The sequence below is a fragment of the Erythrolamprus reginae genome, chromosome 6, assembly GCF_031021105.1.
Source record: "Erythrolamprus reginae isolate rEryReg1 chromosome 6, rEryReg1.hap1, whole genome shotgun sequence".
Classification (NCBI taxonomy): domain Eukaryota; kingdom Metazoa; phylum Chordata; class Lepidosauria; order Squamata; family Dipsadidae; genus Erythrolamprus; species Erythrolamprus reginae.
This window is the reverse complement of record NC_091955.1, coordinates 89063176-89076627: the sequence shown is the minus strand read 5'-3', so window position 1 is coordinate 89076627 and position 13452 is coordinate 89063176. Positions and strand designations below refer to the sequence as shown.

General features: G+C 42.7%; 1 protein-coding gene across 3 annotated transcripts in view; it reads left to right on the top strand.

The window, feature by feature from the left end:
• The window catches only part of SLCO1A2 (solute carrier organic anion transporter family member 1A2), a 47830-nt gene that overhangs the window by 25338 nt on the left and 9040 nt on the right, over positions 1-13452 (top strand). For all 3 annotated transcript variants that reach the window (XM_070754332.1, XM_070754331.1, XM_070754330.1), the window contains 7 exons: positions 288-397; positions 2645-2791; positions 4268-4366; positions 6372-6605; positions 8619-8783; positions 9904-10099; positions 13213-13378. In XM_070754332.1, the coding sequence (XP_070610433.1) occupies positions 288-397; positions 2645-2791; positions 4268-4366; positions 6372-6605; positions 8619-8783; positions 9904-10099; positions 13213-13378 (1117 nt within the window). The remainder of the gene's footprint in view (positions 1-287; positions 398-2644; positions 2792-4267; positions 4367-6371; positions 6606-8618; positions 8784-9903; positions 10100-13212; positions 13379-13452) is intronic.

Sequence of the window (13452 nt, the reverse complement as noted above, 5' to 3'; positions counted from 1 at the left end):
TATTTATTATTATTTTATTATTATTATTTATTAGATTTGTATGTTGCCCCTCTACAAAGACTATGGTCTTCTATGGTCATCTGTGATTCCTTTAGAAATGTTAGTCTCTCACGAGGCTACCGCTAAATCAGTCTTCATGGATTTTGAGTGTGATTCTGTTGAATAGATGAATTAATAGATGATATCATGAATTTCTTTAGTAAAGCTTTCCCATGGACTCCCTTACCCACACAGGAAGAATGAACATGCCCTGGTGCTATTTTTATACAATTTATTTTGATTGACAGGTACCAGTATGAAAACAGTGCTTCTCCTTCTGAAAATGTTTCTTCAACTATGGCAGTTTGCCTGGCAAATCAAAGTGACATGTTCCAATCTCCCCAGGTACCTGCGAAAGGTAAAATTTTCCCCTTGGTCCATTTAGCTTCCTCAAGATTACAGTATTTCCCTGTCTCAGTGGTAGAAGGAGATCAGAGCAACTAAAGCATAAACAAGCCTGTTTGACTGATAATTATAAATGAACAGAGTTGGAAGGGACCTTGTAGGTCATCTAATAATAATAATAACAACAGCAGAGTTGGAAGGGACCTTGGAGGTCTTCTAGTCCATCTGCCTGCTTAGGCAGGAAACCCTACACTACTCAGACAGATGGTTATCCAACATCTTCTTAAAAACTTCCAGTGTTGGAGCATTCACAACTTCTGGAGGCAAGCTGTTCCACTGATTAATTGTTCTAACTATCAGGAAATATCTCCTTAGTTCTAAGTTACTTCTCTCCTTGTTTAGTTTCTACCCATTGCTTCTTGTTCTACCCTTAGGTGCTTTGGAGAATAGGTTGACTCCTTCTTCTTTGTGACAACCCCTGAAATATTGCAACACTGCTATCGTGTCTCCCTTGGTCCTTCTTTTCACTAAACTAACCATGCCCAGTTCTTGCAGCCCTTCTTCATATGTTTTAGCCTCCAGTCTCCTAATCATCTTTGTCGCTCTTCTCTGTACTTTTTCTGGAGTCTCAACATCCTTTTTGCATCGTGGCGACCAAAACTGAACGCAGTATTCCAAGTGTGGCCTTACCAAGGCCTTATAAAGTGGTATTAATACTTCACGTGATCTTGATTCTATCCCTCTGATAAAGCAGCTTAGAACTGTGTTGGTTTTTTGGGCAGCTACTGCACACGGCTGGACCATATTTAGGTAGTTGTCCACTAGTACTCCAAGATCCCTCTCACAGTTGCTACTGTGTTCTTTTTGCCGACGATGTGAAACTTTTCAATACCACTGACAACACACTCACTCTCCAAAAAGACCTGGACTTTATCTCAGACTGGTCTAACACCTGGCAACTTCAAATATCAACCAACAAATGCTCTACCCTCCACATCGGCAAAAAGAATCCAAACCGCACATACGAACTGAATAAACAATCTCTCACTGCCAACCCACACTCAGTAAAAGACCTTGGAATACTAATATCGAATGACCTAAGTGCTAAAGCCCACTGCAACTATATCGCCAAAAAAGCTTCTAGAGTTGTTAACCTGATCTTACGCAGCTTCTGCTCAGGCAATCTCACACTACTCACAAGAGCCTACAAAACTTTTGCCAGACCCGTCCTAGACTACTGCTCATCTGTCTGGAACCCATACCACATCTCAGACATCAACACCCTTGAAAATGTCCAAAGATATTTCACCAGAAGAGCCCTTCACTCCTCCACTTGAAACAGAATATCCTACGAAAATAGACTAACAATCCTGGGCCTAGAAAGCCTAGAACTACGGTGCCTAAAACACGGTTTGAGTATTGCCCACAAGATCATATGCTGCAACGTCCTACCGGTCAATGACTACTTCAGCTTCAACCGCAACAACACAAGAGCATGCAACAGATTCAAACTTAATACGAATATGATTTCAACAATCGAGTAATCGAAGCGTGGAACTCATTGCTGGACTCAATTGTGTCAACCCCTAACCCCCAACACTTCTCCCTTAGACTCTCCACGATTGACCTCTTCAGGTTCCTAAGAGGCCAGTAAGGGGCGTACATAAGTGCACTGGTGTGCCTTTCGTCCCCTGTCCAATTGTCTTTCCTTTCTCTCACTTATCATATATATTCTCTTTCTTTCATATATCCTCTCCTCTAAGTTCACTTTTACCCTTATATATATTACTACATGTCTATTTTTCTTCCTGTGTATTTGTGTATTGGACAAATGAATAAATAAAATAAATAAATAAATAAATGTCCTGCATATACTATACGTCTCACTAAAGTAGGAGACCCTACACCAATTTTGAGAGATAACAGTCCAGTCTCCTCTTGAAAGCTTCCAGCGATGAAGGTCCCACAACTTCTGAAGGCAACTCCTGTTCTATTGGTTGATTGCTCTCACTGTCATTTTGTCATTGCTGTTGCAATTTCAAACAGTGCTAAACAAACTGTTGTAAGTCAGGGATTATCTGTGTTCCCTTGTACAACGAACAAGGAAAGTACAATATACTGTGTAAACAACTGTGCTTGGTCATTCCCATATAATTTTTGTTGCTGATACACATCTACTTCCTCAACAGTTTTACTTCTATGAACATCCTCCTTGCACAGTTTTTGGTTAATTGTTTCTGCTTTTTCTTGCTTCTTATAGAATGTGAGGAATCCGAAGGGTCTTTGATGTGGGTATCTGTGCTGATAGGAAACATAATACGAGGAATTGGTGAAACTCCCATCGCACCTTTAGGCATCTCTTACATAGAAGATTTTGCAAGACCGGAAAATTCTCCGTTCTACATAGGTAAGTCTGCAAATGTCCACATATCATATTTTTTAAAACCATTTTGTAGGCTCTGGTGAGTAGTGTGAGATTGCCAAGCAGAAGCTGTGTAGGATCAGGATTGTGAGGGGAATGCTTATGTTCGGATGGAGACGGCTGGTGGCAGGCTGGATAAATGGCTTTTGCGGGCCATAGTTAGGGACCCATGTTTAATTTCCTCATGGCATACCTGACCATGTTTCATGGCACACTGGTTGAAAAACACTGACCTACGGGACCATCTCTTGCCTCATGTCTCCCATCGACCGGTTAGGGCTCATAGAGTTGGCCTTCTCCAGGTCCTGTCAGTGTCAGCCCATATTATTGTCTGATTGTTCAAGATATGATAGTAGTGTATGAGGTGGGTTGTCTGTGATATGTTTTAAGTGAAGGGGTTTTTATATTCATGTTTTATAGTGTTGTTTCATTCAATTTTCTATTTCTTCCATTGTTATATATGAATATGTTGTAAGCCGCCCTGAGTCTCAGGAGAAGGGGGGCCTAGAAATCAAGCAATCAAGCAATCAAGCAATCAAGCAATCAAGCAATCAAGCAATCAAGCAATCAAGCAATCAAGCAATCAAGCAATCAAGCAATCAAGCAATCAAGCAATCAAACAATCAAACAAACAATCAAACAATCAATCAAACAATCAATCAAACAAACAAACAAACAATCCAGTCAGACATTAACTTATTTATTTATTTATTTATTTATTTATTTATTCATTCATTCATTCATTCATTCAGTCATTCATTCATTCATTCACTCACTCACTCATTCATTCATTTGATTTTTATGCTGCCCTTCTCCTTAGACTCAGGGCGGCTTACAACATGTTAGCAATAGCACTTTTTAACAGAGCCAGCCTATTGCCCCCACAATCCGGGTCCTCATTTGACCCACCTTGGAAGGATGGAAGGCTGAGTCAACCTTGAGCCAGTGATGAGATTTGAACTGCTGACCTACAGATCTACAGTCAGCTTCAGTATCCTGCAGTACATCACTCTACCTGCTGCGCCACCCCGGCTCATGATATTCAACCTAGTTAAATATCTACTGTTCCTTCGAGCAGCACACAATTACCCGAATAGCTATGGTCTCTAGACAGCAATAGCAGTAGCAGTAGCACTTTCATACCGCTTCATACTGCTTTTACAGCCCTCTCTAAGCAGTTTTACAAAATCAGCATATCAACCCCAACAATCTGGGTCCTCCTCGGAAGGATGGAAGGATGACTCAACCTTGAGCTTGGTGAGATTCGAATTGTCCAATTGCAGGCCGCCGGCAGGCAGCAGAAGTGGCCTGCAGTACAGCACTCTAACCACTGCACCACCGAGATATTTTTGTTAAAGTGCAGAAAAGTGTGTTCTGACATTGCAGTACCAACTGGGCTGCATGTGTACATATATGGAATTAACTGTTTTTAACCTGTTTGAATCTTTTTCACTCTTTTAGGCTGTCTACAAATAGCAACTGTTTTGGGGCCTTTACTTGGTTTAATGATTGGCTCCTATTGTGCCCAGTTGTACGTGGATATTGGATTCATAAACATGGGTAAGACAATTGGTCAGCAAAATTTCTAAGCGTTAATCCCTAGAAAAATAAATTCCATGCATGCCATTCTGACCTTTCTAACTCTGGAGTGTTGGTGTCTTCAAAACCAGTTGTTGCAGAGACTATTTTCACTTTGCTTTGTCATGAATGGAAAGGTAGCAGCCTGATTGTTAAGGTCAACATGAGTCATCATGGACCCATCACTTGAACAGTGGCATCCTGGCACTGAAAATGGCTGGTTTTGACCTTCCATGTTGGCTTTCCTGATATTTTGAACCCCAAACCTAATTCTTTCCATGTTGGTAAGAGTTGACCCCTAAGTTGATTCCCCTAAACATCTGGAGAGTAGCATCACACTTATATACGGAAAAGCTACATAACTACATACATTGAGTCTGTCTGTCTGTCCATCTGTTCATCTATCCGTCCATCCATCCATCTGTCCATCCATCCAACCATCCATCCGTCCGTCCATCCATCCATCCATCCATCCATCCATCCATCCATCCATCCATCCATCTGTCCGTCCGTCCATCTGACCATCCATCTGTCCGTCCGTCCGTCTGTCCATCCAGAAAACCCACCAGATTTTGCAATATCCTTCCCCCTGAAGTGGGTGTGGAATGGAGATTTTACAGTATCCTTCCCCCTGCAGTGGGGAGGAACTAGAAATTCTGCAGTATCCTTTCCCCTGGAGTGGTATGGAGATTTTGCAATATCCTTCCCCCTGGAGTCGAATGGAGATTTTGCAATATCCTTCCCTCTGGAGTGGAATGGAGATTTTGCAGTGTCCTTCCCCCTAGAGTCGAATGGAGATTTTGCAATATCCTTCCCTCTGGAGTGGAATGGAGATTTTGCAATATCCTTCCCTCTGGAGTGGAATGGAGATTTTGCAGTGTCCTTCCCCCTAGAGTTGAATGGAGATTTTGCAATATCCTTCCCTCTGGAGTGGAATGGAGATTTTGCAATATCCTTCCCTCTGGAGTGGAATGGAGATTTTGCAGTGTCCTTCCCCCTAGAGTCGAATGGAGATTTTGCAGTGTCCTTCCCCCTAGAGTCGAATGGAGATTTTGCAATATCCTTCCCTCTGGAGTGGAATGGAGATTTTGCAGTGTCCTTCCCTCTGGAGTGGAATGGAGATTTTGCAGTGTCCTTCCCCCTAGAGTCGAATGGAGATTTTGCAATATCCTTCCCTCTGGAGTGGAATGGAGATTTTGCAATATCCTTCCCTCTGGAGTGGAATGGAGATTTTGCAGTGTCCTTCCCCCTAGAGTCGAATGGAGATTTTGCAGTGTCCTTCCCCCTAGAGTCGAATGGAGATTTTGCAATATCCTTCCCTCTGGAGTGGAATGGAGATTTTGCAATATCCTTCCCCCTGGAGTGGAATGGAGATTTTGCAGTGTCCTTCCCCCTAGAGTCGAATGGAGATTTTGCAGTATCCTTCCCTCTGGAGTGGAATGGAGATTTTGCAGTGTCCTTCCCCCTAGATTTGAATGGAGATTTTGCAATATCCTTCCCCCTGGAGTCGAATGGAGATTTTGCAGTGTCCTTCCCCCTAGAGTCGAATGGAGATTTTGCAATATCCTTCCCTCTGGAGTGGAATGGAGATTTTGCAGTGTCCTTCCCCCTAGATTCGAATGGAGATTTTGCAATATCCTTCCCCCTGGAGTGGAATGGAGATTTTGCAATATCCTTCCGTCTAGAGTGGGGATTTTGCAGTATCTTTCCTCTGCCACCAAGCCACACCATGCCCACCAAGCCTCGCCCACAGAAACGGTAGTTTTTTTAAAAAAAAAAATGGATTTCATCCCTGCTTAAAAGCCAGAAAGAAAGTTGAGTAAATATCAAAAAAGTGGGAGCCCTGTGCTGAGGATAAACATGAATAAAGAATGAAGACATTGGTTACCGCTGTCTCTCCAGGGCCTCTACCTTCCCTCTCTCTATAAATGCGCCCCACACAACCCCTAAGCCTAACAAATGACTCTTCGTCTCCCTTTCTCACCAGAGGAGGTGATGATAAACCTAATGGATGCCCGTTGGGTCGGCGCTTGGTGGTTGGGAGTGCTAATATGTGCCTTTGCAAATTTCCTCGTTGCAATCCCTTTCTGCTTCTTGCCCGAGACTCTGCCGAAGGAAGGGGAAGAAAACAGCGCTGATATAACAGTCAACAGGCACAAATCCCTGCTACAAGCAAAAAACAAGAGAGACACTAAAATGAATCTACGTGAACTTTCCAAGGGTGAGCAAACGAACAAACAAACAATCCCCCACCCAAAAGCATAATAATAATAATAATAATAATAATAATAATAATAATAATAATAGTAATAATAATAGTAATAGTAATAATAATAATAATAATAATAATAATAATAATAATAATAATAATAATAAAGCGCGCTGGTGAGACCACATTTGGAATACTGTGTTCAGTTCTGGAGACCTCACCTACAAAAAGATATGGACAAAATTGAACGGGTCCAAAGACGGGCTACAAGAATGGTGGAAGGTCTTAAGCATAAAACGTATCAGGAAAGACTTCATGAACTCAATCTGTATAGTCTGGAGGACAGAAGGAAAAGGGGGGACCTGATGGAAACATTTAAATATGTTAAAGGGTTAAATAAGGTTCAGGAGTGTTTTTAATAGGAAAGTGAACACAAGAACAAGGGGACACAATCTGAAGTTAGCTGGGGGAAAGATCAAAAGCAACGTGAGAAAATATTATTTTACTGAAAGAGTAGTAGATCCTTGGAACAAACTTCCAGCAGACGTGGTTGGTAAATCCACAGTAACTGAATTGAAACATACCTGGGATAAACATATATCCATTGTAAGATAAAATACAGGAAATAGTATAAGGGCAGACTAGATGGACCATGAGGTCTTTTTCTGCCGTCAGTCTTCTATGTTTCTATGATTCTATAATAATAATAATAATAATAATAATAATAATAATAATAATAATAATAATAATAATAATTATTATTATTATTATTATTATTATTATTATTATTATTATTATAATTATTATTAATTAGATTTGTATGCCGCCCCTCTCCGAAGACTCGGGGTGGCTCACAACAATATTATCCTTAAAATCCCAGTCAATAACACAACAATAGACCACTTTTCTGTTTTTTTTATTTAAAAAAATCTGAAGATGATGGGCTTTTCCTTTTCTTTCTTTTTATTCAAGCTTTTTTATTAGGTTGGAAAGTAGTATAAAATGCAAAATGCTAAAGTAAATAAAAGAGCAAAGCGGGGTGGGGAGGGAACAGGAGAGAGAAGTGAGGAAAGGTAGGGAAAAGAAAAAAAAGAAGCATTGACTTTTGAGAGTAAAATAGGGCATTGACATCAAATCACAGCTTGTTGCTTTCCCCTATAATAATAAGAACAAGAATAAGATCATTTCTACCAAGATCTGGTAATCTAATCAGTAAAACCCAAGGTCCAGAAGCAGAATTAAGGGAAAAAAATTTCAGTTGATTAAGTCACATTGTTTGAATAGCCACAAAAAGGACAAATGATAGACAGCATTATTTGTTGAGGAGCGCAGTAACATTTTAAGGTTTTTTTTTACTGAACCCACAAGGTTTAGTATGATAACAGATTAGGCAAGTAGCTCGATTTTCTTTAATTGCCATAACAGATAAAATCTAGTTATTATCTATAACTAGATAAGGAGTAAAATGATTAAAATGTTTATGGATAAAACCAGACTACAGTAGTACCTCTAGATACGAGCTGCTCCACATGCGAATATTCCAAGTTACGAGCCACGACAGGAGCAAAATTTCTGTTCGACACCCAAGCTCAAATTTGGGATACGAGCCGAGCTTCCACCAGGTGGCGCAAGAATCCTTGCTTCTGGTTATCTTGGCGGGGAAAAACAAAGTCTAAAGCCATTTGTTCCAGATATGAGTTGATCGACATACGAGCTCCCTTCTGGAACGAATTAAACCCGTATCTAGAGGTACTACTGTATTTAATTATTTCCTATTTTAAAAGTAGCGTAATTAAGGATCATACTAAGGTACTAGAGAAGGAAGGACAATAAAAAACCCTATTAAGTATTCAATAAATAGTGCATAAACTTACTGCCTCCACTGTGTCCATCTGTCCGTCCGTCCATCCCTCCCCCATGGGGGCAGCAGCCCATCACTGCACAAGGGAGAGAAAGTGTAGGAAGTAAAACTTCCTTCAGAACCAAAGACTACAAAGAAGCTGAGATCCTTTTCTGTTTTCCCAGATTTTGTTCCTTACCTGAAGAGTCTATTTCACAACCAGGTCTACATGCTTTTCCTTTGCGTTACCGTAATTCAATTCAGCGCTTGGATTGGGATGTTTACTTTTATGCCCAAATACTTGGAACAGCAGTATGGAATTTCTGCATCGGACGCCATTTTCTATATAGGTAAACTGACTACAGTGGACCCTCTACTTAAGAACTTGATTCGTTCCGTGACCAGGTTCTTAAGTAGAAAAGTTTGTAAGTAGAAGCAATTTTTTCCCATAGGAATCAATGTAAAAGCAAATACAGGTAGTCCCCGACTTACGACGGGGATCCGTTCCCACGGCCCGTCGTAAGCCGAGTTTGGTGTAAGTCGGAATATTCCAATTTACATGAATATTCCGACTTACATGGCGTCGGAGACCCCGTGGAGATCCCTTTGCTCGAACGGAGGTGGCGGCAGCTTCAAGGGACCAACAGCCGGTCCTTCTTGGCGCTGCATTGCTGCAGCCTACGAGGCTGCCACCGCCGCCACCGCCTCCGTTCGGGCGAGGGGATCTCCGTGGTGGGCAGCCTCGGAGGCTACAGCAACGCAGCGCCGAGGAGGACCAGCTGTTGGTCCCTTAAAGCTGCCGCCGCCTCCGTTCAGGCAAGGGGATCTTCGCACAGTCTCCCACCCGAATGGAGGCGGCGGTGGCAGCGGTGGCTTCAAAGCTGTCCCCTGGTCATCGTAACAACGAAACGTCGTACATCGGGGATGATGTAACCCAGGGACTACCTGTAGTGTGTGCAAACCCATTAGTAAAGAAATAAAAGCTCGGAATTTGGGTGGGAGGAGGAGAAGGAAGAAGAGGAGGAGGACAGTCGCTGCCAAAGGAAGAAGGTGAGGGGAGGGGAATCAAAAAAATCCAAAACTTTAAGGCTTAAAAAAAAAAGAGGGATTCCAAGGCAGCGAGGAGGAGCATGTGCCTCCCATACACCTGGCACGAGGCTGCCTCCCATACCCTGCACCAGAGAGAGAAACCCAGGGGGAATGGCAGGAAACTGGCTGGGCCTTCGTGCCGCTCTCAAATTTCCTGAGAAATTTTTCCGGGCTCTGGTTCTTAAGTAGAAAATCGGTCCTGAGAAGAGGCAAAAAAATATTGAACACCCGGTTCTTATTTAGAAAAGTTCTTAAGTAGAGGCGTGCTTAGGTAGAGGTACCACTGTATATGCCTGTGAGAATGCAGGTGGCTAAGTGTGAGTGTAAACATGGGAGTTGAGAAAACCAGTAGGAAGATGTTTTCACTGTCTGTCATTCTAGGTGTATACAATTTACCAATCATATGTGCTGGATATTTTTTTGGAGGCCTGATGATGAAGAAGTTCAAGATAAACACATATCAAGCTGCCCACATAGCGTTTTGGAGTTCCTTGATTGAATATCTCATCTATTTCTCTGCTTTTGCTATGTTCTGCAAGAACAGTTCAGTTGCTGGTTTAAGCGTCTCTTATAAAGGGTACGTACTTGACCCAACCTTTATTGCAGGTGGCTTCACAGGAGCCAATAATGTTGAGATTTGGAGTTATCAATCAATAAGGATTGGTTTCATTCATGAATTTGAAAATGAACAAACCGGGTCTCCTCCAAGCATTAAAACAGCGATGGCAAAACTTTTTTGCCCAAAGGGTGTGTGGGGGTGTGTGCTAGCATGTATGTGCCCACACTCCTTTCCTTCCGCCAACACATGCGCACCACCACCACCCTGCACTGCCCCTGTAGTTGTGCACGGGCCTCACTGAAGCCTGGAACATGAAAAAATGGCCAAACAAGCAAACGGGAAGTTTGGAAAACACACTTCCGGTCTGCCCATTGTGCTGTTTTTTGCACTCCGGGGCATCAGGGAAGCTTCTATGAACCTTCCGGAGGGTGAAACAGCCTTTCCCAAGGCCGAAAATCAGCTGGCTACTGTTCTGCCTGACTGGGCTCAGGCAATGCGTAACAGTCCAAAGAAAAGAAATCAAACACACACACGCTCTGCTAATCAGCAAACTTGTATTGGATAAACAAAAAAGGGTTACTCAAAAACAGTTCTTAGTGTCCGAAAACAATGATAGTGCAAGGCTTACTTCAGCCGCATACAAAAACACAGGAAAAAACAAACAAAGACAACCTGGAATGAGCAAAGACGTTTTAGGAGTCCTTTTGAATCTTTGGAGCAAACAGCAAGTCCCAGAGTTTTCACCTCCCACTTGTCTGAAAAAGTTGGGTTGAAAACTCCAACGGCAGGGAACAGAAACTTCAGAGCAGGAACCACAAAATAACACAGATAAACAGCCATAGTTTGCCTTGGCCTTTGTTCCTTTTTATCCCTTTAGCCCTCATTAAGGGAACCACACCCAGCCCTCAGTATAAGAAACACACCCAGCCCAGGTGCTACTATTATGACTTGTAATACTCCTTCAGTCGATCCCTTCTCTGCATAGCTCTTCTGCTACGCAGATCAATATATTGATCTGCAGAAGAACCCAGGGACGAAAGACTGTCTGAGGGACTGCATGCCAAATCCCCTGGGCTGTCTGCTGAATCCTGCGTACCAGTGGCCTCGTCCTCCTGGCTGGCTGCCACGTCTTCCTGGCTGTCTGCCACATCTTCCCGGCTGTCAGCCAGGCTTTCGCATTCACTTTGTGCCGCGTCTCTCCCATCTGTGGGAGAAACGGCTGGCCCAGGCCCAAACACAACAGCTACCACACGCATGCGTGCTGGAGATGACACAGGGCAAGGTCACAGTGTTCCAGCATTTAAGGGGCTGTCGTAAAGAAGACGAGGTCAACCTATTCTCCAAAGCTCCTGAAGGCAGAACAATAAACAATGGATGGAAATTTACAACTTACAACTAAGGAGAAATTTCCTGACAGTTAGAACAATTGATCAGTGGAACGACTTGCCACTAGAGGTTGTGGGTACTCTAACCCTTGGGGCTTTTAAAATGGGATTGGACCACCACTTGTTTGACCAGGAGGGTGGAACTAGAAGATACTAGTAGCAGTGTTCCAGTATCTAAAGGGCTATCACAGGCTCTGTCATTCTGTTATTTATTTGGTCTGCCAGGTTTCGGCAGGAAAATTGTAATATACAGATGGACAATGTGGATTCCAATTGCAACTCTTCATTGTGATAATCAACACAGTTCTCAATTTTTACCTCAGATGGCAGCTATTTATATTGACAGCTCACTGACAGCTAGCCAATCACCTTCTGTTACTACAGCTCTCACCCAATCGGCAACTACTGATAGACTCCCATTTTCTCTGCTGCCACGTAGGGGCCGATCGAACATTGCAAAAATGAAGATGAAAAGGGCCATCACAAAAAAGCAACCATGTTGCTTGCCAAAAAACCTACAAGGTAGAAGAAAACATTTGCATCTCACGGTTGAACTGTGGGGTCCTTTGTGCTCTTTGAGCTTCGTAGTTTTCTTGCAGGTGTTCATTACCTAACTAGGTAACAGCATCAGTGCTAGAAGGGTTTTGCTTCCTTCTTAGCAATGATAATGTTACCTAGTTGTATAATAAACACCTGCAAAAAATACCCACCCTAGTATTGAGAGTGCCAAGGATCTCGCAGAATGGGCTGCAAAACTCCAGATGGCCATTAGGTGGCAAGAAAACAATTACATAGCCATCTAGTTCTCTACTGCCATCTAGTGGCCAGGTAATTTTTTTGAGGCCCAGATTGCTCACCCAGGATTGAACTCCTAGGAATAAGAAAATGTAAACCTATTTTTTGATTAGACAGCTAGAAGGCAGCTGTGATTTAATCCTTCCCCATGTTGTGGTTAGCTCTGGCCCAGCTCCTGCCCCAAGGAATGTGGAGGTGGATGTGGGGGAGACATCCACATGCCACAGGCCTGTTTTGCTCCCAGTAGAATCTGCCGACAAAGTCTCCTCTGACCAAGGAAGGGTGAGTGACAGGGAAGAGGGGAGTTTGGCAGACAGCCCAGGAGGAGATCAGTCATCTGTATCATCCCTGGATTCTGAACAAGAATTAATGACACATCCACGCATGTGTAGAGTGATGCATGGGAGACAACAACTGAAGGATTATTACAAGAGAAAATGAGGCCACCTGTGGTTGGGTGGGGCTGCTGTAATTAGTGCTACAGATAAAAGTGCAGCCTGGTGTTTTAGCCTCATGGCAGTTTATCTGATTCATTGTTTCATCAAGATCGTGGTTTTTGCTCTTCAGGATTGTGTGTGTGGACTGTCTGGACTTTAGAATTGGACTCAATTTCCCAGTTATTGGGTGAGCAACTGGACTGCATTTAACCTGTGCCTTGTGTGTACGAGACAATCCCTTTGACATTTAAAAAAGGAGCTGTTTCTGTTTTCATGTTGATAAAGACTTTTGGGTTTTCCTTCTATCGTGTGGTGTGTGTCTTCCTGGACTAATTACCCTGTAATTACAGGCGGTTGAGACACTCGGGAAGAACAGTCTCTTATCCTTGCTTCAGTCTATTCTCTTTTTCCCACTAATTCTTTGGAAAGAGATAATCTCTTTATTAACTAGTCTGACCTGTGTCATTCCCAACTATAATGCTTCCCCCCCCTCAACTTTGTGTGTGTTTTTCAGAATAGAAGAAGTATCCTACACAGATGCCTACTTGTATACTGATTGTAACCGTCACTGCAATTGCTCTACAAAGACCTGGGATCCTGTTTGTGGGGAGAACGGAATTACTTACGTTTCATCCTGTCTTGCTGGATGTGGCACCTCCAATGGAACTGGGAAAGACATAGTAAGGCATATAATAGATTTCAAGGCAGTTTAGCAGTACAGTGTTCCCTCGATTTTTGCGGGTTTGAACTTCGC